The 26,488-nt window shown below is 42.8% G+C and overlaps 1 protein-coding gene across 3 annotated transcripts; it reads right to left on the reverse strand.

Moving 5' to 3' along the window:
• Window positions 1-2,917: 2,917 nt before the first annotated feature.
• On the reverse strand, window positions 2,918-25,615 carry LOC139562746 (AP-2 complex subunit alpha-2-like). Of its 3 annotated transcripts, XM_071380728.1 has the most exons (24): window positions 25,414-25,615; window positions 24,018-24,086; window positions 22,021-22,163; window positions 21,639-21,832; window positions 21,333-21,462; window positions 20,956-21,057; window positions 20,670-20,778; window positions 20,369-20,519; window positions 20,081-20,249; window positions 19,777-19,914; window positions 19,419-19,601; window positions 16,773-16,870; window positions 10,072-10,303; window positions 9,502-9,675; window positions 9,170-9,340; window positions 8,613-8,800; window positions 8,367-8,438; window positions 8,134-8,216; window positions 7,936-8,025; window positions 7,265-7,388; window positions 6,970-7,086; window positions 6,765-6,834; window positions 5,715-5,849; window positions 2,918-4,368 (listed from the first exon to the last, which is right to left on the reverse strand). In XM_071380728.1, exons 1-24 carry the CDS (start codon window positions 25,478-25,480, stop codon window positions 4,291-4,293), a joined length of 3,087 nt encoding a protein of 1,028 aa, XP_071236829.1. In that variant the 5' UTR covers window positions 25,481-25,615; the 3' UTR covers window positions 2,918-4,290. The 3 variants fall into 3 exon arrangements, with proteins under 3 accessions (XP_071236829.1, XP_071236831.1, XP_071236832.1); XM_071380730.1 differs by lacking the exon at window positions 9,170-9,340 and having other exon boundaries at window positions 7,265-7,387; window positions 7,935-8,025; window positions 25,414-25,614; XM_071380731.1 differs by lacking the exons at window positions 8,367-8,438; window positions 9,170-9,340 and having other exon boundaries at window positions 25,414-25,614.
• Window positions 25,616-26,488: the final 873 nt, after the last annotated feature.

Genomic DNA, 26,488 nt, shown 5'->3' on the forward strand with positions numbered 1-26,488 from the left:
AAGCAAATATAAGATTTTGCCCAAGTATTATGTGCAAGTAAGCCTATACTGAATTTTCACACGTGTGCTTGGGGATCGTATCATGTGCTATTGATGTGCTATCGTGTAGTGGAGGTGTCTGAAATTGTGCATGTTCATGTGGGCTTCCCCTCCTATTTGATTCTACAGCTGTGATAGAACAGACAGATTAATAAAATATATCAGTTTGTATCAAAGTTTATCAGAGGTAGCTGATTGCTATCCAACTTTTGGCATTGTGCTATTGGGTGAGCACTGTTTAACAAACAGGAGTGGTGCTATTGAGTAAATGGGGACCAGGGAGGAACCACAAACCACAGATGGGTGTGGCTTAAAGCCTAGGTCCGGCTGGGACTCTTGACAAGATATCCTGAGGGGTATACTACAAAGCCGGATCAATGAGTTAGCCAGCTAACTTGCCTAAATATTCTGAACTACCTACTTATTTTTTGGAAAGATAAGCTTGACATGGGCATGGTCTAATTGATTCAAAAACCAAAAATACATATTTAAGCTTAGCTTTCAATAGTTATTGTCACGTTCGTCGTCTGGAGGAGAAGAAGAGGACCAAGATGCAGCGTGGTAAGCGTGTATTTTCTTTGTTTTAGTACGGTCAGGGCGTGAGTTGGGTGGGTTATCTATGTTGGGTTTTTCGTTTGGCCTGATATGGTTCTCAATTAGAGGCAGGTGTTAGTCATTGTCTCTGATTGGGAACCATATTTAGGTAGCCTGTTTTCTGTTGTCTTCCGTGTCTGTGTATTCCACACGGAACTGTTTCGGTTTTCAGTAGTTCACTTTATTGTTTTGTATCTCAGTGTTCAGTTTGTTCTACTAAAGATTCATCATGAACACTTACCACGCTGCGCTTTGGTCCTCCTCTCTTTCTCCAGACGAAGATCGTGACAGTTATTTAATAGTAATTTAAGTTGTTTTATCAAAGTTAGCTTGGCCAACTCATTGAGCCTGCTTTGTAGTATACCTCTCAGATGTGTTGGTGATTCTAGAAAATTCCTTAATCTTTAAAAAAAAAATCAGTCAATATTACATTGCATTTGCTACAGTATAACCAAATACCAGTACTATAGATCCCATGTGAAATATAATGGTGAAACATACTAAACATAATAACATTTCAGTAGCGTTTTACATTCCAGGACGGGATTATGTGCTAATAACATGGTAATAGTAGGGTAACAACATAGTTACACTCAATGAAGACATTTTGCCCAGTTACCCCGTAATTGAATCAGAATTATATTATTCAGGGTAAATATCTATGCATAAAATGAAACTGCTCCTCCCTACACATCACGGAACTAATTGTGGCCGTCACATATTCCACTATTAGTCAAGTTTTCATTCAACATTTTCCAAGTGTACAAGCATAGGGCTAACCCTGAAACTCAGCTCCTTTCCTGAAACATCATTAAACTGCTGTGTGAAGAGTACTCTCTAGCGGCCAAGAGATAATAAACCACTGTGTGCTGGAGGAAATGTCTGTTTTTCCATCACGGATAAGTTAAGGGTCCTATACCCCGCTTACCAAAACAAAGAACAGATTCGTAATTCTGATAATCATCGAAACCATCAACATGTCCAGAGTTTGTAATTGAATGTCTTGTTTAAGTTGAACACTTTCAGACACACCAACCACCTATTTTATGAGCATAAAGGTGCTCTCTCTGGCATATAGGAATAACTGGGTTACACAAACCTAATGGCTGCATGTATTACATATACACTGTATATTGCATTCTACCATTTCAATTGAAAAAAGTATAATCTGGTGAATGTTCTGATGGTACACCATCAACAACCTAAAACCTTTGCCAACTGTGTAAATAGCCTATTAAATAAATAAAACATAGAAGAGTTCCAGCCTTTGTTCTAGAAGGGTTCAGTAGTGATGACAGATGCTGGTGTGATTGTGTAATATCTATGATTACACAACAGGTGGGTCTAATCCTGAATGCTGATTGGTTAAAACCCCATTCCAGCCAGTGTCTATTCCACAAGTTCCCACAGGCTAAATCTATGACATTAAAATGCCTATTTACTCTCTTCCATCTGACTGTGCAATCCACTGTCTCATCAGCCCAGCCAGGCACTTAATAAACTTGTTCTCCACAATAAAAAGCATCTAGACATAATCATTTCTTTTAGACTAATATTTCGCTTTCAACAGCGGAGATTTGTATAAAACTTGCTGTATGTCTCTCCAACATTGTTTCAATATTCAAATTCTCCAGCTGTCCCATAGTAATGAACATGTCGGGACGAGACAGAGGCAGCGTTTCTCAGCCAATCGAAATCATATATTAGCTGGCATCAATTTTTATGGATATATACAAAGAAATGTCAATTGAAAAAAGGTCAAATGAAACGAAGTGCAGCTAGTTTTCAGTCTTTCCAGCTTCAGTTTGAAGTGATTGTGTTGGCTAGCTCCTCTGAACAAGTGTCCTGACGAGTGAGCACATTTTCGAAGCCAGGCAAAACCACGCCTGATTAGCTCATTGTTATGGATGTATCCAAATAAATGTCACTAGAAAACGAATGCAAATACAGCTACTTTGCTGTTATTATGGATGTATCCAAATAAATGTCACTAGAAAACGAATGCAAATACAGCTACTTTGCTGTTATTCTGGCAGCACTTTTTGACATGACTAAGTTAGCCATAGTTGGCTAGCTAGCAAGCAAAGGAGAAGAACGTTGCCAGCCAGTATGGCAATGGAACATTTAGAACGAACAACTGGGTCGCGTCCATAGATACAGAACAAAAAGACTGAACTGGGTCTAGCATCCAAACCGATAGAACTAAAGGCCTGCCGGCTTGGGTAGCAACCCTAGATTTGTGACGGGACTATATTTTGTGGAAGGATGAAATAGTATGAATACATTCATAAAAATAACCTTTTTAATCAAAATATGTCAATCATTAATTGAAAATGTTGTTAACCCGTTGTATAAAAGTGCTAATGCCCTCGAAGCCGGTGTTTGGAGGATATATTGGCACGGTTTGCCAGCCCTCGACTTCGCCTCAGACCTAACAACACCAGTGCCAATATATCCTCCAAACACTGGCTTCGAGGGCATTAGCACTTCAACAATAGGACATGTCTAGGTCAAGAGTAAAAGTGACACAATCAACTTTAATTGGCAACACATGTAATATCATTGGGAGCAGAGAAGCCTTGGCCGTTGATACAGATTTAGTTTTTAACCCATATAACTTAAAGGCACTGGGACAGGAAGTGATTCAGTATGTACCTACAAGTTAATCTAGTTAGCCAACAGCCATACGACTGCAAAGGCCACAGGCGTCAAGAAACCCTGTTGTAAATTGGGCGTTGCGTACGCTTATAGTTCTTCAGTGCTCTATTAAATGGCCTGTCTTTAAAAAAATATATATTTCATTAGATACAAAACATGTCCGAGAGACATATTAGATACGAATAACCCCCTGATTTGGGACAGAGAACAACTTTGGTTGGACAAACAATTGTATGCATATTTGAACATAATGCCGCCACTTAATTTCTTAGTGGTTTGTTTTTGAACATAAGCACACACACACATTACTAGCAAGAAGATGATTTCTCATAACAGTCCCTTAATATCTACATAATGACCGCTGCAATTTAAAATCTTATCCCCATACACAAAAAATCGTACACAATGGCTAAGGTTTGCCAATAGGGTCATCACGTGTTCAGGAACAGGGCTTGTTTTCAGGTAAGACAAGAGCAGAGAAGACAGCAGCCATCCTTAGAACTAAATAAGACGACATCTTTTCATGTATGCTTGTGTAACTGTAACCCCGGATCTGAAACACAAAATAGGTACATCTATGGACACAATCATTGCTCAGTTGGAGAAGAGGGTCAGACAATTAAGGCATTTTCTTGCCAGTCCCCCCTGAACTCCAATTCTTCCAGTAAATATGTCTTTAAAGAACAGGGAGAGGACTAAGCCCTTTCCACAACAAAAGCAAAGCCGTAAATATTCTGTGTGCACATGGACATAAGGCAGATTTAACGCAGTGAAATATTCGTAAAGTAAGTGAAAGTCATTTGATATACAGTACATTTATAATAAGTCAAATATAAAAAAAAAATTACACTGTACACTGTATCAATTCCAATTTAAATGAGACAGACGGGAAGGATAAGTGTGACATGTTTGTTATGAACCATGTGGTGTCTTCACAAGTGGCAGGGGGAGCTTGTACAGCTCTGTGGTATATCAGTTAAGACCTGATCTGGAAGCAGTTCAGAATTGTTCTGAGAGCAGATCACACAGGCGCTGTGACACAGTATCTCTGCTTGTTCTTAGTGTTAAGCGGTACATCTGAAAAAATAAGAGAGAGAGAGAGGTTAAATAGGTGAGAAGGCTGTTCATTGACTACAGCTCAGCGTTCAACACGATAGTGCCCTCAAAGCTCATCACTAAGCTAAGGACCCTGGGACTAAACACCTCCCTCTGCAACTGGAACCTGGACTTCCTGACGGGTCACACCCAGGTGGTGAGGGTAGGTAGCAACCCCACCGCCACGCTGATCCTCAACACAGGGGCCCCTCAGGGGTGCATGCTCAGTCCCATCCTGTACTCCCTGTTCACTCATGACTGCATGGCAGGCACGACTCTAACACCATCATTAAGTTTGCTGATGACACAACAGTGGTAGGTCTGATCACCGACAACGTTGAGACCTCCCTATAGGCTGAGATCAGCGACCTGGCCGTGTGGTGCCAGGACAACAACCTCTCCTTCAACGTGATCAAGGAGATAATTGTGTACTACAGGAAAAGGAGGACCGAGCACACCCCCATTCTCATTGATGGGGCTGTAGTGGAGCAGGTTGAGGGCTTCACGTTCCTTGGTGTCAACATCACCAACAAACTATCATGGTCCAAACACACTAAGACAGTCGTGAAGAGGGTACAACAAAGCCTATACTCAGGAGACTGAAAAGATATGGGATGGGTCCTCAGAACCTCAAACAAAATTATACAGCTGCACCATTGAGACCAGCCTGACTGGATGCATCACTGCCTGGTATGGCAACTGCTTGGCCTCCGACCGCAAGGCCCTACAGAGGTTAGTGCGTACGGTCCAGTACATCACTGCGGCCAAGGTTCCTGCCATCCAGGACCTTTATACCAGGCGGTGTCAGAGGAAGGCTCCAGCCACCCTAGTCATAGACTGTTCTCTCTTCTTAACAGCTTCTACCCCCAAACCATAAGACTCCTGAACATATAATCAAATGGCTACCCAGACTATTTGCATTCCCCCCCCTCTTTTACACTGCTGCTACTCTGTTTATTATCTATGCATAGTCACTTTAACTCTACCTACATGTACATATTACCGCAACTAACCGGTGCCCCCACACATTGACTCTGTACCGGTACCCCCTGTATATAGCCTCGCTATTGTTATTTTACAGCTGCTCTTTAATTATTATTATTTTTTACTTAAGATTATTTTATTTTTTTAACTGCATTATTGGTTAAGGGCTTGTAAGTAAGCATTTCACTGTAAGGTCTACAGCTGTTGTATTCGGCGCATGTGACAAATACAATTTGATTTGAAATAGGTTGGTCAAATACCTTGTCTGGATATTGAAAAATAGTTGGTGACAGAGTACTGGGGTGGAGAATAATTCTCACTGGAGGGAGGTGAGGGCTACATACCTGTGCTTGAGTATTAGGCTCCAGTCTCAAGAGGCAGCCAACCTGGGTGGTCTTCGTATGGATGACACCAGCGCCCACAAAGTTGGAGGGGTTTGGATCTACCCCATCCAGCAAAGCAGCACCAAACCCCATTATCTGGAAAACAAAAACAGACACCAGATCAAGGTTAAGACTATCGACAACACAGCCCAACATGCTGACTAGAACGGGCGCTCGTGCGTCATCACGCGCATATTGATTTTGTCAACTCACACAAGACACGATCAGGACACGCATGTTGAAATATCAAAACAAACTCTGAACCAACTATATTAATTTGGGGACAGGTCGAAACACATGAAACATTCATGGACATTTAGCTAGCTTGCTGTTGCTAGCTAATTTGTCCTGGGATATAAACATTGGGTTGTTATTTTACATGAAATGCAGAAGGTTCTTTTCTTCCTGGATCTGTGTAGAATTTTGAGTCACACAAAATTTTGTGTTCTCTACTCTGACAACAGCTGCAACAACGAGAGCATCCTGATGGGTTGTATCACTGCCTGGTATGGCAACTGCTCGGCCTCCGACCGCAAGGCACTATAGAGGGTAGTGCGTGCAGCCCGGTACATCACCGGGGCCAAGCTTCCTGCCATCCAGGACCTCTATACCAGGCGGTGTCAGAGGAAGGCCCTAAAAATTGTCAAAGACTCCAGCGACCCTAGTCATAGACTGTTCTCTCTGGTACCGCACGGAAAGCGGTACCGGAGTGCCAAGTCTAGGTCCAAGAGGCTTCTAAACAGCTTCTACCCCCAAGCCATAACACTCCTGAACAGCTAGTCAAATGGCTACCCCCCAAAAAACATGTGGACATCTTTTGCAACACTCAACACCTTGTAGAGTCCATGCCACACAGGAGGTGTGGTCAGCATGTTACACAGTATTGCTAGTGAAGTCAGGGTGACCTTCATTCAGTTTCTTCACTTCTGTCTTTCATTTCTATCAACAACAACAAAAAACACAAGTCAAGACAAAATCTCCATAGCAATTCTAATCATAAAGGGATCTCACCTTGGCTTTGGTAACCTCTGTGTCCATGGAATGCTTTGCTTTGAAAATCTTTTGTACCTCTTGCTGAGGGCTGTGGGTAGAGAAAGTCAGTCACATACCACTAGCAGTTTCACCCTCAGCTGTTAAGGATGTGTAAGTACACTAGGTTTTACCTTAGTAAATATATATATGACCAAGCATATAGCAGAGATATATGTTTCCTTACGCTCCAAGTTGTTTCCAGCGCTGAAAGAAGTCCTGCGATGTCATCTCTGTAGGCTGGAAAAACTTGTTTAAAGTAATAGGCAGTTTAACAGCAATGTTCTGGAGAGTTCCCCCGTACCTGTGTGTAGAAACAGGAGTAAAACAACGCTCAATAACTGCGAAATCGATACAGTAGCATTTCCAACAACGTTCATGCAAACATTTATCACATATCTAGCAAATAGTTGCACCCTGAAACAAACTCCAATATGCAATGTATTATAAAAGCATATAAAAGGAAGAAAATAAGTTCTTACCTAAACTGAATGTTGAGCACAGGTGCATCCACAAAGTCAGACATACACTCAATGTTGAGTATCTGCTGGAGTTGTGCACCCCCGTCCACAGTGGGGTCTGCAGGCTTGGCATGGACATTCAGTTGTAGGGGAACAGTTAAGAAAAAGGCACAATAGGGAGCAGTAAATGGCCACCCTTAAACAATACATAATACAGTGGGGCAAAAAAGTATTTAGTCAGCCTAGCAACAGCCCCAAAACATCACTGCTCTAGAGGAGATCTGCATGGAGGAATGGGCCAAAATACCAGCAACAGTGTGTGAAAACCTTGTGAAAACTTACAGAAAACGTTTGACCTCTGTCATTGCCAACAAAGGGTATATAACAAAGTATTGAGATAAACTTTTGTTATTGACCAAATACTTATTTCCCACCATAATTTGCAAATAAATTCATAAAAAATCCTACAATGTGATTTTCTGGATTTTTTTTTCTCATTTTGTCTGTCATAGTTGAAGTGTACCTATGATTCAAATTACAGGCCTCTCTCATCCTTTTAAGTGGGAGAACTTGCACAATTGGTGGCTGACTAAATACTTTTTTGCCCCACTGTATAAACTGGGAGGGATTTATTAAAACAGCATTCGGAAATGATTGATGAAAATTACATAACAGCTTCTAGTAAAGGATATGAGCCTGCAGAGTATCTTGGCAGACCACAGAGGCAGCAAAATTCATGAACTGTGTTGATGTCTTGTTACCAAAGAACACATACATCCGACCTGTATGTTGAAAAAAAAGAGAATTAATTCAACCTTAAGATCTAATGGTCAAAACCTGATCATAATCACACTTAGGTGCATATGTATTTTTTGCTGAGGCCTACTCACCCAAATTCTGTCTGAATTCAGACTTCAGTCCGATCTGGAGGAGCTGGTTCTCGTATAGGACACCATTGTTCTTGCAAACAAACCTGGAAGGGAATGGCGCAAGTGGTAAGCATCTCATATCTGGTATCTTGGGATTAATGTACTGTATTGACTCCCAGGATTGGATTCCAACCAGTATACCAAGAGTCCCCCAGCAAGTGTTTTGAACAGACTCCACTGCTGACGTCTCTTACTTGTCTTCAGGTTCCTCTGCAGTGGGCAGAGTGGCGTTGGCATATGCTACTTGTGGAGTATTCGGCAGGAAACTGAAGCCAAGAGTGAGATGCACAGCGAGAATGTAAAGGGCAAGAGGAGCACATTCACACCAGGTTTTAGTAAGCTCCATGACTGATCAATGTAGTTAAAAAGCCCCTCCCTCCCTCCCTCCCTCCCTCCCTCCCTCCCTCTGATATTTGACCCACTGACACACTCTTTCTTACCTGGAGAAGTTCTCATCTGCAACAGGCCCCACTGCCACGGGTGTCTCTACAGGAAAGGCTGCTATGTTTTCAGAGAAGACATCCACCAGCAGGCTTGTCCCCTTGGAGGCAGGAGGGGCAGAGTTTTGTGTGGTGATGGTGCTGCCCAGGCCAAGCAGGTCTGTGGAGGGAGTGGGGGACGCGGCCACCTTAGGAGAGGTAACGGTCACAATTACTTCACTTCGGAAGTTCAAGATCTGAACCCATCAACCGCTCCAATTGGTCTTACGCTGATGAAAGTACAGAGCAACACACACACACCATGCAAAACAAAACAAACCTCTGTGGGAGGATCTATAATTATTAGGACTATACTTAGGACTCAAAAATAAAAATGATCCTTAAAAACCTAAGAGTATATACTGCTAAGTAATCAAGCTCACACAAAAGCAATGCGTCATCTTAGCATCTGGAATTGTCTTTATTCCATGAGCAGATCAGATTACATGATGTTGCTAGGACAGTGTATTAAGGTTAGGGAAGTGACAAGTGAAAAACCCAGCATGAGCATCCAGAACCTGAAAGAGGGGCCCAGCAGAGAGCAGCACAGGGACAGCAGAGGCCTGGGGGGGCATGGGGGTGAGGGGGGCCTGCAGGAGGTAGGAAGAGGAGACCGGACGTGGCCGGTTGGTGGGGGGTGCGGTCGAGGCGGGGGCCAGAAGATCCCCAACAAACGAGAGAGGAGAGCTCTAATGAACAGAGGAGGAAACAGTGAAGGCAGGACAGAACGAGAGAGCTGACAGTTACGGAAGAGCAGAAAACACCAGGACAGAAAAATAGGAAATGTACACACTGAAAGGAGAGAAATAGGAGGCTCTAATAAGTAAACAACACATGACAACAGTAATACCTTGGCATTTGAGGTAGTGCTGCTATGGTCTGCAGTACCCCCATTGGCACTACGTTCTTTGCGGTTCTCATCCAAATCGGGATGCAGGTTTCCTGGTCCCTTCTTCCTCTTGAGTTTGGCCAGTATAGAGGACTCCCTCTCAGGGAAGGGAGGCATCTCCTCCAACACCGTGGCCTTGAGGGGAGCACAGAATGAATGGGGAATGAAGAGCATGACCTGGGGTGGAGGAACTGGAGGCTCTACAGTGTCCTTTTCTGAATTACAGTCTATCTACCAACAAAGATTTTCTGTGGGATGTATTCTGAACAATTAAAAACTAAACAGCTAAGTGTAATATAAAACTGTTGTTTTTAATTACATGAAATGTAAAAGTGTCAATCTTGCCCACCTGCTAGCTCGCTGCCATAGAGGACCACAATGGAAATAAGCATTCAGGCTTTGTTTTTTTATGCTAGTTAATTTTTTATGCATGTAATGTCTCCAGCAGAGCATACTACTACTTGTAATGATCTAATAAATGCAATCAATCAGGGTTATAATGGCACAAATGCAGGGTGGAATGTCACCGACCAGTATGTCAGTGCTGGCGATGCAGCTGAGGCGCAGGTACTCCACAGCACGCTGCTGTAGCTCAACGTCTGCGTTGCGGAGCTGGCTGTCTGAGCGCAACACCTCCTGGATGGTGCCCTTTACCTCAGGGAACAGGTTGATGAACTTGATGTAGGCTGAGAGCAGCAAAGCCCGGGTGGGCACCGAGCACAGGTGAAACTTGGAGTGGAGGAGGTCAAACTGGATGAGTGGACTAAGGAGTTAGAGCAAGAAGGACAATGGATGACACACAGTGAGTAACGTCTGTTCTCAGCTCCAAAGTAGAGGTCGACCGATTATGATTTTTCAACGCCGACACCGATTATTGGAGGACAAAAAAAAAGCCTATACCGATTAAATCGGATGATTAAAAAAAAAAAAAAAATTGTAATAATGACAATTACAACAATACTGAAAGAACACTTTTATTTTAACTTAATATAATACATCAATCAAATCAATTTAGCCTCAAAATAAATAATGAAACATGTTCAATTTGGTTTAAATAATGCAAAAACAAAGTGTTGGAGAAGAAAGTAAAAGTGCAATATGTGCTATGTAAAAAAGTGAACGTTTAAGTTCCTTGCTCAGAACATGAGAACATATGAAAGCTGGTGGTTCCTTTTAACATGAGTCTTCAATATTCCCAGGTAAGAAGTTTTAGATTGAGGTTATTATAGGAATTATAGGACTATTTCTCTCTATACCATTTGTATTTCATATACCTTTGACTATTGGATGTTCTTATAGGCACTTTATCTTATCTACTAACATAGATAGGGCTCTAACTCCTCTAGCTCCACAATGAAATAGGGTGCAGGCCAGGCAGCAGGCTGTTAGCCAACCTGCCAGCTTAGTGGAGTCTGCCAATAGCACAGTCAGTGTAGTCAGCTCAGCCATCCCCATTGAGACTGTGTCTGTGCCTCGACCTAGGTTGGGCAAAACTAAACATGGCGGTGTTCGCCTTAGCAATCTCACTAGGATAAAGACCTCCTCCATTCCTGCCATTATTGAAAGAGATCGTGATATCTCACATCTCAAAATAGGGTTACTTAATGTTAGATCCCTCACTTCAAAGGCAGTTATAGTCAATGAACTAATCACTGATCATAATCTTGATGTGATTGGCCTGACTGAAACATGGCTTAAGCCTGATGAATTTACTGTGTTAAATGAGGCCTCACCTCCTGGTTACACTAGTGACCATATCCCCCGTGCATCCCGCAAAGGCGGAGGTGTTGCTAACATTTACGATAGCAAATTTCAATTTACACAAAAAAAAATGACGTTTTCGTCTTTTGAGCTTCTAGTCATGAAATCTATGCAGCCTACTCAATCACTTTTTATAGCTACTGTTTATAGGCCTCCTGGGCCATATACAGCATTCCTCTCTGAGTTCCCTGAATTCCTATCAGACCTTGTAGTCATAGCAGATCATATTCTAATTTTTGGTGATTTTAATATTCATATGGAGAAGTCCACAGACCCACTCCAAAAGTCTTTCGGAGCCATCATCGACTCAGTGGGTTTTGTCCAACATGTCTCTGGACCTACTCACTGCCACAGTCATACTCTGGACCTAGTTTTGTCCCATGGAATAAATGTTGTAGATCTTAATGTTTTTCCTCATAATCCTGGACTGTCGGACCACCATTTTATTACGTTTGCAATCACAACAAATAATCTGCTCAGACCCCAACCAAGGAGCATCAAAAGTCGTGCTATAAATTCTCAGACAACACAAAAATTCCTTGACGCCCTTCCAGACTCCTTCTGCCTACCCAAGGACGTCAGAGGACAAAAATCAGTTAACCACCTAACTGAGGAACTCAATTTAACCTTGCGCAATACCCTAGATGCAGTTGCACCCCTAAAAACGGAAAACATTTGTCATAAGAAACTAGCTCCCTGGTATACAGAAAATACCCGAGCTTTGAAGCAAGCTTCCAGAAAATTGGAACGGAAATGGCGCCACACCAAACTGGAAGTCTTCCGACTAGCTTGGAAAGACAGTACCGTGCAGTACCGAAGAGCCCTCACTGCTGCTCGATCATCCTACTTTTCCAACTTAATTGAGGAAAATAAGAACAATCCAAAATTTCTTTTTGATACTGTTGCAAAGCTAACTAAAAAGCAGCATTCCCCAAGAGAGGATGGCTTTCACTTCAGCAGTAATAAATTCATGAACTTCTTTGAGGAAAAAATCATGATCATTAGAAAGCAAATTACGGACTCCTCTTTAAATCTGCATATTCCTCCAGGGCTTAGCTGTCCTGGATCTGCACAGCTTTGCCAGGGCCTGGGATCGGGAGAGACACTTAAGTGTTTTAGTACTATATCTCTTGACACAATGATGAAAATAATCATGGCCTCTAAACCTTCAAGCTGCATACTGGATCCTATTCCTACTAAACTACTGAAAGAGCTGCTTCCTGTGCTTGGCCCTCCTATGTTGAACATAATAAACGGCTCTCTATCCACCGGATGTGTACCAAACTCACTAAAAGTGGCAGTAATAAAGCCTCTCTTGAAAAGCCAAACCTTGACCCGGAAAATATAAAAAACTAATCGGCCTATATAGAATCTTCCATTCCTCTCAAAAATTTTAGAAAAAGCTGTTGCGCAGCAACTCACTGCCTTCCTGAAGACAAACAATGTATACGAAATGCTTCAGTCTGGTTTTAGACCCCATCATAGCACTGAGACTGCACTTGTGAAGGTGGTAAATGACCTTTTAATGGCGTCAGACCGAGGCTCTGCATCTGTCCTCGTGCTACTAGACCTTAGTGCTGCCTTTGACACCATCGATCACCACATTCTTTTGGAGAGACTGGAAACCCAAATTGGTCTACACGGACAAGTTCTGGCCTGGTTTAGATCTTACCTGTCGGAAAGATATCAGTTTGTCTCTGTGAATGGTTTGTCCTCTGACAAATCAACTGTACATTTCGGTGTTCCACAAGGTTCCGTTTTAGGACCACTATTGTTTTCACTATATATTTTACCTCTTGGGGATGTTATTCGAAAACATAATGTTAACTTTCACTGCTATGCGGATGACACACAGCTGTACATTTCAATGAAACATGGTGAAGCCCCAAAATTGCCCTCGCTAGAAGCCTGTGTTTCAGACATAAGGAAGTGGATGGCTGCAAACTTTCTACTTTTAAAGTCGGACAAAACAGAGATGCTTGTTCTAGGTCCCAAGAAACAAAGAGATCTTCTGTTAAATCTGACAATTAATCTTGATGGTTGTAAAGTCGTCTCAAATAAAACTGTGAAGGACCTCGGCGTTACCCTTGACCCTGATCTCTCTTTTGACGAACATATCAAGATGTTTTTTCCATCTACGTGACATTGCAAAAACCAGAAATTTTCTGTCCAAAAATGATGCAGAAAAATTAATCCATGCATTTGTTACTTCTAGGTTAGACTACTGCAATGCTCTACTTTCCGGCTACCCGGATAAAGCACTAAATAAACTTCAGTTAGTGCTAAATACGGCTGCTAGAATCCTGACTAGAACCAAGAAATTTGATCATATTACTCCAGTGCTAGCTTCCCTACACTGGCTTCCTGTTAAGGCAAGGGCTGATTTCAAGGTTTTACTGTTAACCTATAAAGCGTTACATGGGCTTGCTCCTACCTATCTTTCCGAGTTGGTCCTGCTGTACATACCTATACGTACGCTACGGTCACAAGACGCAGGCCTCCTAATTGTCCCTAGAATTTCTAAGCAAACAGCGGGAGGCAGGGCTTTCTCCTATAGATCTCCATTTTTATGGAACGGTCTGCCTACCCATGTGAGAGACGCAGACTCGGTCTCAACCTTTAAGTCTTTACTGAAGACTTATCTCTTCAGTAGGTCATATGATTGAGTGTAGTCTGGCCCAGGAGTGTGAAGGTGAACGGAAAGGCTCTGGAGCAACGAACCGCCCTTGCTGTCTCTGCCTGGCCGGTTCCCCTCTCTCCACTGGGATTCTCTGCCTCTAACCCTATTACAGGGGCTGAGTCACTGGCTTACTGGTGCTCTTTCATGCCGTCCCTGGGAGGGGTGCGTCACTTGAGTGGGTTGAGTTACTGACGTGATCTTCCTGTCTGGGTTGGCGCCCCCCCTTGGTTTGTGCTGTGGTGGAGATCTTTGTGGGCTATACTCGGCCTTGTCTCAGGATTGTAAGTTGGTGGTTGAAGATATCCCTCTAGTGGTGTGGGGGCTGTGCTTTGGCAAAGTGGGTGGGGTTATATCCTTCCTGTTTGGCCCTGTCCGGGGGTTTCTTCTGATGGGGCCACAGTGTCTCCTGACCCATCCTGTCTCAGCCTCCAGTATTTATGCTGCAGTAGTTTATGTGTCGGGGGGCTAGGGTCAGTTGGTTATACCTGGAGTACTTCTCCTATCTTATCCAGTGTCCTGTGTGAATTTAAGTATGCTCTCTCTAATTCTCTCGTTCTCTCTTTCTTTCTCTCTCTCGGAGAACCTGAGCCCTAGGACCATACGTCACGGCAAACCGGGCATGATGACTCCTTGCTGTCCCCAGTCCGCCTGGCCTTGCTGCTATTCCAGTTTCAACTGTTCTGCCTGCGGTTATGGAACCGCCACCTGTCCCAGACCTGCTATTTTCAACTCTTAATGATCGGCTATGAAAAGCCAACTGAAAATTATTCATGATTATTATTTAACCATGCTTGTCACTTATGAACATTTTGAACATCTTGGCATAGTTCTGTTATAATCTCCACCCGGCACAGCCAGAAGAGGACTGGCCACCCCTCATAGCCTGGTTCCTCTCTAGGTTTCTTCCTAGGTTTTGGCCTTTCTAGGGAGTTTTTCCTAGCCACCGTGCTTCTACACCTGCATTGCTTGCTGTTTGGGGTTTTAGGCTGGGTTTCTGTACAGCACTTCGAGATATTAGTTGATGTACGAAGGGCTTTATAAAATAAACTTGATTTGATTTTGATTTAGTATTGCCAGTGTAACAGTATAGCTTCCGTCCCTCTCCACGCCCCTACCTGGGCTCGAACCAGGAACACATCGACAACAGCCACCCTCGAAGCATCGTTACCCATCGCTCCACAAAAGCTCCCTCTACTAGGGGAACAACTACTCCAAGTCTCAGAGCGAGTGACGTTTGAAACGCTATTAGTGCGCACCCCGCTAACTAGCTAGCCATTTCAGATCGGTTACACCAGCCTAATCTCGGGAGTTGATAGGCTTGAAGTCATAAACAGCGCAATGCAAAGAGCTGCTGGGAAACGCACAAAAGTGCTGTTTGAATGAATGCTTACGAGCCTGCTGCTGCCTACAACCGCTCAGTCAGACTGCTCTATCAAATCATAGATTTAATTATAACATAATAACACACAGAAATATGAGCCTTAGGTCATGAATATGGTCAAATCCGGAAACTATAATTTCGAAAATAAAACGTTTATTCATTCAGTGAAATACAGAACCGTTCTGTATTTTATCTAACGGGTGGCATCCATAAGTCTAAACATTCCTGTTACATTGCACAACCTTCAATGTTATGTCATAATTACGTAAAATTCTGGCAAATTAGTTCGCAACGAGCCAGGTGGCCCAAACTGTTGCATATACCCTGACTCTGCATGCAATGAACGCAAGATAGTGACACAATTTCCCTTGTTTAATATTGCCTGCTAACATGAATTTCTTTTAACTAAATATGCAGGTTTAAAAATATATACTTCTGTGTATTGATTTTAAGAAAGGCATTGATGTTTATGGTTAGGTACATTCGTGCAACGATTATGCTTTTTTCGCAAATGCGCTTTTGTTAAATCATCCCCCGTTTGGCGAAGTTGGCCGTCTTTGTTAGGAAAAAATTGTATTCACAGTTCGCAACGAGCCAGGCGGCCCAAAGTGCTGCATATACCCTGACTCTGTTGCACAGAACGCAAGAGAATAGACACAATATCCCTAGTTAAAAGAAATTCATGTTAGCAGGCAATATTAAATAAATATGAAGGTTTAAAAATATATACTTGTGTATTGATTTTAAGAAAGGCGTTGATGTTTATGGTTAGGTACGCATTGGTGAAACGACAGTGATTTTTCCCCGAATGCGCTTGTTAAATCCCCCGATTGGCGAAGTAGGCTATGATTCAATGATAAATTAACAGATACCGCATCGATTATATGTAACGCAGGACAAGCTAGATAAACTAGTAATATCATCAACCATGTGTAGTTAACTAGTGATTATGTTAAGATAGATTGTTTTTTATAAGATACGTTTAATACTAGCTAGCACCTTACCTTGGCTCCTTGCTGCACTCGCATAACAGGTAGTCAGACTGCCACACAGTCTCCTCGTGGAGTGCAATGTAATCGGCCATGATCGGTGTTCAAAAATGCCGATTACCGATTGTTATGAAAACTTGAAATCGGCCCTCATTAATCAGCCATTCCGATTAATCGGTCGACCTCTACTCCAAAGGATATTATTGACTGTACATTTCTCCAATCACTGGAGGCTGCTGAGGGTAGGACGGCTCGTAATTGCTGGAATGGAGACAATGTAATGGAATAAACCACATGGAACCATGCTTTTGATACCATTCCAGCCATTATTATGAGCCGTCCTTCCCTCAGCAGCCTCCACTGTCTCCAACTGAGAATAACAGTGGATCACTGAAATATATGGCATTGATTGGTTACTAACCTTGACCTTGAATCTCCTGCAATCAAGTTCCCAAACTCCCCTAGAATGTACCCTCCGACCTTTACCAGGTTCTCATGGCAGGCTGGGGCCTGGAGTGCCTGTGGAAAGGAAAGAGTCAGAGTTACAGTTGAAGTCAGAAGTTTACATACACTTAGGTTGGAGTCATTAAAACTAGTTTTTCAACCACTCCACAAATTTCTTGTTAACAAACTATAGTTTTGGCAAGTCGGTTAGGACATCTGCTTTGTGCATGACACGAGTAATTTTTCCAACAATTGTTTACAGACAGATTATTTTCAATTATAATTCACTGTATCACAATTCCAGTGGGTCAGAAGTTTATATCCACTAAGTTGACTGTGCCTTTAAACAGCTTGGAAAATTCCAGAAAATGATGTCATGGCTTTAGAAGCTTCTGATAGGCTAATTGACATAATTTGAGATAATTTGAGTCAATTGGAGGTGTACCTTTGGATGTATTTCAAGGCCTACCTTCAAACTCAGTGCGTCTTTGCTTGACATCATGGGAAAATCAAAAGAAATCAGCCAAGACCCCAGAAAAACAATTGTAGACCACCATAAGTCTGGTTCATCCTTGGGAGCAATTTCCAAATGCCTGAAGGTACCACGTTCATCTGTACAAACAATAGTACGCAAGTATAAACACCATGGGACCACGCAGCCGTCATACCGCTAAGGACGGAGACGCCTTCTGTCTCCTAGAGATGAACGTTCTTTGGCGCGAAAATCAATCCCAGAACAACAAAGGACCTTGTGAAGATGCTGGCGGAAACGGGTACAAAAGTATCTATATCCACAGTAAAACGAGTCCTATATCAACATAACCTGAAAGGCCACTCAGCAAAGAAGAAGCCACTGCTCCAAAACCGCCATAAAAAAAGCCAGACTACGCTTTGCAACTGCACATGGGGACAAAGATCGTACTTTTTGGAGAAATATCCTCTGGTCTGATGAAACAAAAATTGAACTGTTTGGCCATAATGACCATTGCTATGTCTGGAGGGAAAAGGGGGAGGCTTGCAAGCCGAAGAACACCATCCCAACCGTGAAGCACAAGGGTGGCAGCATCATGTTGTGGGGGTGCTTTGCTGCAGGAGGGACTGATGAACTTCACAAAATAGATGGCATCATGAGGCAGGAAAATTATGTGGATATATTGAAGCAACTTCTAAAGACATCAGTCAGGAAATTAAAGCTGGGTCGCAAATGGGTCTTCCAAATGGACAATGACCACAAGCATACTTCCAAAGTTGTGGCAAAATGGCTTAAGGACAAAAAAGTCAACGTATTGGAGTGGCCATCCCAAAGCGCTGACCTCAATCCTATAGAAAATGTGTGGGCAGAACTGAAAAAGCGTGTGCGAGCAAGGAGGCCTACAAACCTACAAACAGTTACACCAGCTGTCAGGAGGAATGGGCCAAAATTCTCCCAAATTATTGTGGGAAGCTTGTGGAGGGCTACCCAAAACATTTGACACAAGCTAAAAGGCAATGCTATCAAATACTAAGTGAGTGTATGTAAACTTCTGACCCACTAGGAATGTGATGAAAGAAATAAAAGCTGAAATTAAATAATTCTCTCTGCTATTATTCTGACATTTCACATTCTTAAAATAAAGTGGTGATCCTAACTGACCTAAAACAGGGAATTATTACTAGGATTAAATGTCAGGAATTGTCAAAAACTGAGTTTAAATGTTTTGGCTAAGGTGTATGTAAACTTCTGACTTCAACTGTATGTATGAAATAGGATAATGGATTGGAGTGTGTGGGTGGTTGGGGATTTGGGAGCAACACAACAAAACGGTATCAAGCAAATCCCACACAAACTCCTACCAGAGTGGAGGGATACGGGGCTGAGAACATATCAGTCAGCAGATCTTAACATGCACATGAGGGCATTTCCATGATGGGTATGTCATGAAGTTGAGATTCAATCTGGACAGACCAGTATGTGGGGTAGCAAGTCTGAATATGGGGACAAATGTAACTAAAATAAAAAGCAGCTGAAACTATGGTGGAACAGACTAAAGGAAAAATGGGAAGGCGTCTCACTGGTTCTGAAAGTATGTATATCTGCAGTAGACATCAATGTATCTGATGTCAGAGTATGCAGTGGTAGAGATAATGGGCAATGAAGGAGGAAAGACACTGAAGAGGAGGGAGGGCTCAAGACTACACATCCATAAAACTGGGATGGAGGGATGGAGCAGCAGTCTGCATGGGTCTGTTTTAGGATCTTACAGTGACCTACCAGTGAGAGACAGTGAGACAGACACAAGCAGAGACTGAAGAGAGAATCAAGTCATCTCATATTGCTGTACCAAAAAGCACAAGGCGGGCTCATAGTTTCCTCCCTGAGAAGACAAAGACAGGTTTAGTGGTGAATAGTGAATGACGCTATCCATCCCCCTGACCTCACAGGTCACATCCAAGCAGGCAGAGCCTGTGATGAGCATCGGAAGTGAGCTGCTTAAAACTAATATGATTAAGGAAACACACCTATATCAGAACAGAAGCACCATTAGTCAATCCAGACAGACAAACATTAGGTTACAATGAGTTAGGTAGATGTTCCCCCATGGCTCGTTTAAAGACAGATTATTCATAAAAATAAAATAAGCACCTCGAACACTGTCTTGGCAGCATAACCTTGCACTTCATCTCTGTTGATGACGATCTGGATGACGCGGTACCAGACCTCGTCACTGACATAGTCCCCAGCGAAGCGGATCAGGTTGAGGATGGTGTCAACATACCAGGTGTAGTCAACTGCATACTTCTCTGCCAGGATGGCCACCTTTAGCACCTGTGGTGAGAGGTAGTCTTATCAGATCAAAGAACGATGGCATTCATGTTTTTATTTAGTTCTGTGGAACGTATTCTTCCAAATTATCTCAGTGGCATTTAAAACATGAAGCCATCATAAACTTTTGGTTGGTGAAATTATTAGAGAAATGGTTAGATACTGGGTTAGAACTCACTATCTCCTCTCTGATGGAGTAGTCTGCCGTCTCCAGGTACCTGAGCATCTCTGCTACAATCTGTTTGGCGTTGCTGCGGTCACACATGGCATAGAGCAGGTCCACAGCACGCTGACGCACACTGACATCTCTCTCTGACTGCAGGATTCAACCAGGTCAAACACAAACATCAGGACTAAAGCAGAGTCACATTAACAGGAACAAAACAGACACAGGCATACATACACTATGTACTCAAGAAAACACTGAGTACTAGGATTGGCATATGTAGCTTGTGAATGCAGGTACAAGTGTGTTAGCGTACTTTGAGGGCATTTATGACCGTCTCGATGTGCGTCTTAACGGCCTCATGGGAGAACTCGGAGCTGGCTAGGGTGCACATGCTCTCCAGGGCCAGGTAGCGCAGGTTAGTCTCCCGGTGCTGGAGGAACTGGCCCAGCTGGTTACAGGCCCGCACCAGCAGAGTGGGCTCGCTGTTGGGAGAAAGACATTGGTGCCATTGTCACCAGGACAGTCCAACGCAACACATACAAACTGCATTTCTTGAATACATTGGTCCTCTGTAGCTGCTGCAACTGGGAGAGGGACTGACCTGTCATGGTGGATGATTAGACTGATGGCCTCAAACAGCACAGCGTTCTTAGCGTTGGAGTGCTGCACCTTCTTCGACTTGGGAGGCTCCTGGGCCTTGTTCAGGATGGTTTCCAGACACTCGGTCAGACGGCCCCGGATCGCACCATCCTCTGAGGGGGCAGGAAAGGGGGAGGAAGGGGGTCGCAGATGAAAGCACAACTATGTTCATCCCGGCAACACTACAGAGCTTTTCTGAGTAATATTATGTTCATATAGTCAAACACCCACACGCATGTCATCATGCTCACACAGCTTCTTACCAGGCGGAGGATAGCACTGTAGGAGACGCAGGAGCTTGACAGAAAGCCAGGGAGCTGCAACAAAATAGTAGGTGTAGTCCTGCAGGTCAGTGGAGGCCGAGGAGACGATCTAGAGAACATGAGACATGACTAACACATTACGCCTCAAGCAAACAACTGACTAATATCTAAGGTTAATAATGATATTCAATGGTCAAAAGTAGACATTGGACAAAACCTGAAATAAAACGTAACATATTGATGAAAGAAGAAGAAAGAAAAGTCCTGCACGCGGCCATATGATTACCCTGCTGAGTCTGGCTACAGCCAAGGAGACAGAGGTCTTGAAGTCCTCTGGGCTCTTCTGTGCCAGTGTGGTAATCAGGCTGGTGGCAGCGGTCACAACACCCTGCGCAAAAGTAATACAACTGCCATTACACACAAACAGCTAATCATTAATATTACACTATACACAAACCAATCCAATGTTTTTTGCATGCAACGTTTTCCCCTCATTACGCCTACAAACTATTAATTTAGCTCAAACATAGCCCTAACAATGAAGACAGAAAGACATGGTGAAAGAATCCTCTCCTCCACACCCCACCGATCCAAATCTCCCTCACTAAAACCAAAGGTCCATAGTCCTCGCATAATAACCCCTGGCCCCATGGCAGTCCGTACCAGGTGCTGGTCATTAAGCAGATGAACCACCCGGGCGGTCCACTCCCCCATGAGTACTAGGTCTGGAGAGGTCCTGTTAAGACGCAGTAGGCACAGGGCAGCACTCTGCTTCACACTGTCCATAGTGTCCCTGCAAGACAAACCCTGGCAAATTATGACAGCACATCAGCATCACTTACCTGGTACATAGCTTAATTTTTTTAAAGTGAAAAGGCCTGACTGAAAGTTACAGCCTCAAATGTTAAACTGACAGAGAGGGTACCTCGGTCATTAGGATGTCTGCTCCACACCACTACCCTTTCTTACCCAGCCACCAGAATGCGGGGCACCTCAGCTGCAAAAGCCTCAGCCATCTCCCTGCTGCCCACATTGGCAATGCAATGCAAGGCCAGGTTCATGAAAGTGGGATTCCTGCTGGACAGGTCATTCTTTATGGCATTGTTGATCAGGCTGATGAGGTCACTGTTTGAGTTGACCAACACTGAGATGAACAGGTAACCCTGTGGATTTGGATAGAAACAAAGCGTTTATCAAACCTGAAAGGAATTAAATGGAAGTTATCATAATAGCTTAACATAAACCTTGAGGATAGATTGGACAAAACACTGTGTTTATAACACAATTAGATACATAACTTAATCCACTCACAATCACACAAACAAATTCAAAGACCGGCTTCTCTACTCACAATTTGTTTCTCTGTGTACTTGTTGGAACTGAGCAGGTTGACTGCCTCCATGTGGCCAAAGTCGATGTCATGGCCAAGAAGGAATATGAAAAGCAGCTTGCAGACATATTTCTTCTTACTGTATCCATCTAGTGCTTTGTCTCCTGCAGCAAAACAGAAAGGTCATTGTCATGACTATGAAGATTTAGAAGCAAAAAAAAAAAAAAATATTCTTTCTTTCCTTCCTTTTAAGGCAAGCCAAGTCACCATGACTGATCACATGTGTTTGAGAGCACGGAGCATTAGTGTTCTTCCCTTCTAAAAGAGAAACATGCTAACCACTCCTATAAAGGGAACAAAAACGTGAAACCCACTTAGGAATAGATAAAAGTATGGCATTCCATGTTGCTAGGTAAATCAATCCCACAACCGACTGTAGTTGAGGAGAGGGTGAGTCAGCACCACAAGACAGGAAGCTGAGTGCAGCACTTTTTTCACCTTGGTGAAAGAGGGCAAATGGTGGGAGGCCAAATGAGTGCAGCTGTGCAACGAAAATAATGACGGATTCAGAATGTTGCACAAATAAATAAAGTATGTCCAATGCCGCTTACAGGAAACCTGGAAGTGCGCTAACAAATGTAGACCAACGCACATTATAGCATGAAGAGCTGCAACAGCATTCTGAAAGTGGGGGTTTAATGGAGCCCCCACCCCTGTCTGGAACCCCACCTCCATTGTGTGTGGGACGTTGTCCCATGAGAGAGATTAGGAGGGGCTCCACATTAAGGATTAGTTTCTCTAAAATAAGGCTATAATTCTCTCTCTCGTTTATGAACTTTCCGCGTAAACTAAGTATTATCTGGTTCAAAGAAAGATAAACATGAAGATGTTTATATCACAATCATAAAACCTTTCATGAATGTGTGTATTGAGAGAGAAAGAAGAGGAGAAAGACAGAAAAGGAGAAGAGAAAAACAGCATAAAAGATTTTCTGTAGAGCTCTACAGGAAGTTCCTCTGGAAAACAGAGGAAAGGATTCCAGCCTGCTGACATACTTTGCCCCCCTCAGTTTCCTGACAGAACAGTTGACTCAACAACTCTCCCTGTCTGGCTATGCCCTTTAGCTTCTCCCTGCCTCACTGAACCTATATAGCCTATCTCTAGGGATAGTTAGGGACCGTCAATAAATGATACAATGTAAATGGCACAATACTTTATGAATTTAAACAATTTATAGTTGGTGGGTGCGTTTTATGTCATTGAAATGTGGAGTTATTGACCTTTTAAAATATTGTCCCATAGGGATATCGAATGTGAAACCAAATTGATCATGGGTGTTACAATTGGGTCATATGCAGCTGTGCTCCAAATTTATGATTAGCCTACTTGGGTACTGCCAGCTGTGGGCAGGATTCAAATAAACCCAAACAACAGAAAACTGTTACAGTACCCTTCATTCCATGAGATAGTAAAAAAATATATAATCATCTCACAACTCTCAGTTTTGGACAAGACTGACTTCATGACCAAAATTTTCCTATTTACGATGAATTACATTTTGACACTAGAATACATATTCAAAATAAGAAGTTGCTTTTTAGGGGTAGTCATTCTTTAACCAAATAGCCTGCCTCAGTGGTAGCCTAAGTACTCCATCAGTTTGGAAGGCAAGCCTTTCCATACAAATGTGTTGTTTCATGATAAAAATGAGCTGGGCCATAAACCCATCAAAAGCAACATTGCCGGTAGGCCCTACATGTTTTCTAGCCCCCAAAACACAAGTCACTTGATTTTATTGAAGCCACTATCCATTTTCACTTTGGAACAGCAGACTTATTTTAGGCTAGATAGAACAGGTGGTAGAGAACACTTCTGACATTCAGCGTAGCTGCATGGTGATCTCCGGGGAGGGCACTGTTAATCTAAGTGACTAGTGCCAGTGTCCACAAACATTATGTGGAACCATCAGACACCAACGTGTGTTCACACCCAGATTTAAGGGCTTTTGCTTGACTTACCTTTAAATTTTGAGCGGATGTTGGCCAACTCTTTGTTAATTCTCTTGATCTCTGCTTCTTTACTTTTACCTGAAATGGAAAATAAAACATGTTATATGTTCAATGTCACCTGTATGGGCCATAAGTTCTGCAGTTGCAAGCCTGAACAACAGCACTTGTGGATTCGAACAGTTTGGCTGTACCACAGTACTCATAGACTGGGCTAAATTATTGTTTATTTTATTTTCTGCAAAGTATGTGTATTGATGTGCCTATGCACCATGAACTAGGGAGGTGAGGTCTGGAAATAAATTGGATACCCTTCAGGAGCAATGGTCGTAGTAGTAAGATGTCTAAATTACGGCATGGATTTATGTCAGGAGAGCATACCTGGGTCGGGAGGATCAGACCCAGACCTACGGTTTAGGATCAGTTTTTCTGCATGGCTCTGTAGCATGCCTCATTCACACCTACATTGAAGTTATAGAAAGTTGGTAACCTTCACTGTCTCTGCTATGGATTTACGCAGGGAAACTAGTGCTCTAAATAGACTAATTTGCTCACAGAGCACATTTAGACTTCCGTAGTTCTAGTCTAGGTGAAAGTTCCCAGTCCCACCACCACAAAACCCTGCACTGCAGCTGGGTTTTTTGATGGTAGTGTATGCAATCCAGCGACTAGTATTATTGTTATTGTCGAAGGAATACACACTCATTAATAGACAGAGCATGATGTTAGTTGCTAGAGAGAAAAGGGAGCTAATTAGTTAGCTTGTCAGTCAACATTTGTAGGAGGTAACTAGTTTGCTACTAGATTAGATATACCCAGCACCAAAAATGTGTAAATTATCAATCTACAACGATGTAACATCAGCCAGCCAAAATGATGAATGTCACAATGCCATTTTTTTTAATTTCCTGACTGTGTGACCCACGCCCATTGGCTAGTTTGCTAAACTAGCTAGTTTAGCGTGACATTAAACCAGCTAGCTAAGTATAACTAGTACAGTAAAATCTTGACTTGGCTGTCTGTAGCTAGCTATTTACCTTTATTTCACATGTTGGAAGTTTGTTTATGAAAACATAGTTAGCTACCGTCCTTTGCGGACTATTTTTGCTTCAATCTCTAGCTAACGTTGGCTAGCTATCATGGCTAACGTCAGTTTGCTCGCTAACTTAACTCTGTTAGCTACAGTACCGTTAACTGACGTTGGCAGGTTAGCTATTTGCTAGGCAACTGGGTAGTTAGCTAACTACCCACTCGTTGTTTATTTTTGTTAATTAAGTAGCAAGCTAGTTAAATATGGCGCGCGTGAGCCTTTACGTGGGATAGCTTGTTTCATAGCTAGCCTTGCATTCCTCCCAAATGAACTGTAGCTAGCAGCTAACTAATCAACAAGTCAACATCAACTACTCACAGTTCCTAATGTCCGATATAAACACAGCGAGGCCACGCATTCCATCTCCTTTAGAGACTGCAGGCATTTTGTTCCACGCGATATTTATTTGTTAGCCTATTCTCTGCAGTCAGACCGTAAATAAACTTTATTTCAGTTGTTCGGGAGTAGGTTTCTGTTAAAGAGGCGGAGACATGCCCAGTAGAGACTGGGGACTCAGGATGTGTAAACGTCAGAGAACAGGCATTTTTAGAGTGAATGAGCCAACTCAAGATTCCCAGGGCGTGAAAAGTGGTGCAGTAGGCCACTCATTTCAAGTACAGTGATTGTTGTTATTGATGCACGGTGAATGTTGTTTCAGAAATACTTTTAGTTAGTATAATCTAGCAGACAGACAGAGAGAGAGACAGCAACAACAACAAATTGACGGATAAACACAGATACATGTCACTTTATTATGTGGATTCAGTCATTTTGACTGCATGGTACTGCAATCTATGTGCAAGTTATCCCTTTTTTGTATCTTGCAGGCCTATTCAGTATGTATTTATTTTGAGAGAATTTTCAACAAGTTTCATCATGTGTGAAATGTGTGTCCATGTTGAGATTGATTTTCTTTCCCCTTGGTCCTTCACATGGTGGTGCTGCTGTCACCACTTGGAAATCTTGTTGTTAAATAGAGTATGGTTGCATCCAAACACAAACCCTTTGTGTGGGGGGAGGGGGCAGATGTATCATGCACAGTTTCATGAATGATGATGCAGTCTTATAATTAGAGACAGTGGTAGGGCCTATCTCTGTTCCTCTTCCTAAAGCATGGACCCCTATTTGCCTACAGAAGGAAGAGAGACTGAATTAAACAGCCACCGTCAGGTTCATGGCCATACAGTTAATATGATTTGACTTCCCGTACACTGTTGCCCCAGAGCTTTCCTTTAGCTGTCATTCATCCTGTGGATCCATGTCTTGCACAAAATGGACCTGACAGCCTGAATTTCCATTGAACCATGCATTCATATTTTCTCATATTGTCCACTCTCTTGACTGCACATGTTTGCCCTCTGCCCTCCTACGTCAAACCTGTCTTTCTGTTTTC

Source organism: Salvelinus alpinus, chromosome 33 (assembly GCF_045679555.1).
Source record: "Salvelinus alpinus chromosome 33, SLU_Salpinus.1, whole genome shotgun sequence".
Lineage (NCBI taxonomy): Eukaryota > Metazoa > Chordata > Actinopteri > Salmoniformes > Salmonidae > Salvelinus > Salvelinus alpinus.

What these genes read in the sequence shown, in the direction of transcription:
- LOC139562746 (XM_071380728.1), bottom strand. Translation starts at nt 25,480, where the DNA reads ATGCCTGCAGTCTCTAAAGGAGATGGAATGCGTGGCCTCGCTGTGTTT. An exon ending in CTAATCATCCACCATGACAG is followed by an intron (nt 20,250 to 20,368) that starts GTCAGTCCCTCT and finishes TTCTCCCAACAG; the next exon opens with CGAGCCCACTCTGCTGGTGC. An exon ending in CCAAGATACTCTGCAGGCTC is followed by an intron (nt 7,389 to 7,935) that starts ATATCCTTTACT and finishes CTGTTCCCCTAC; the next exon opens with AACTGAATGTCCATGCCAAG.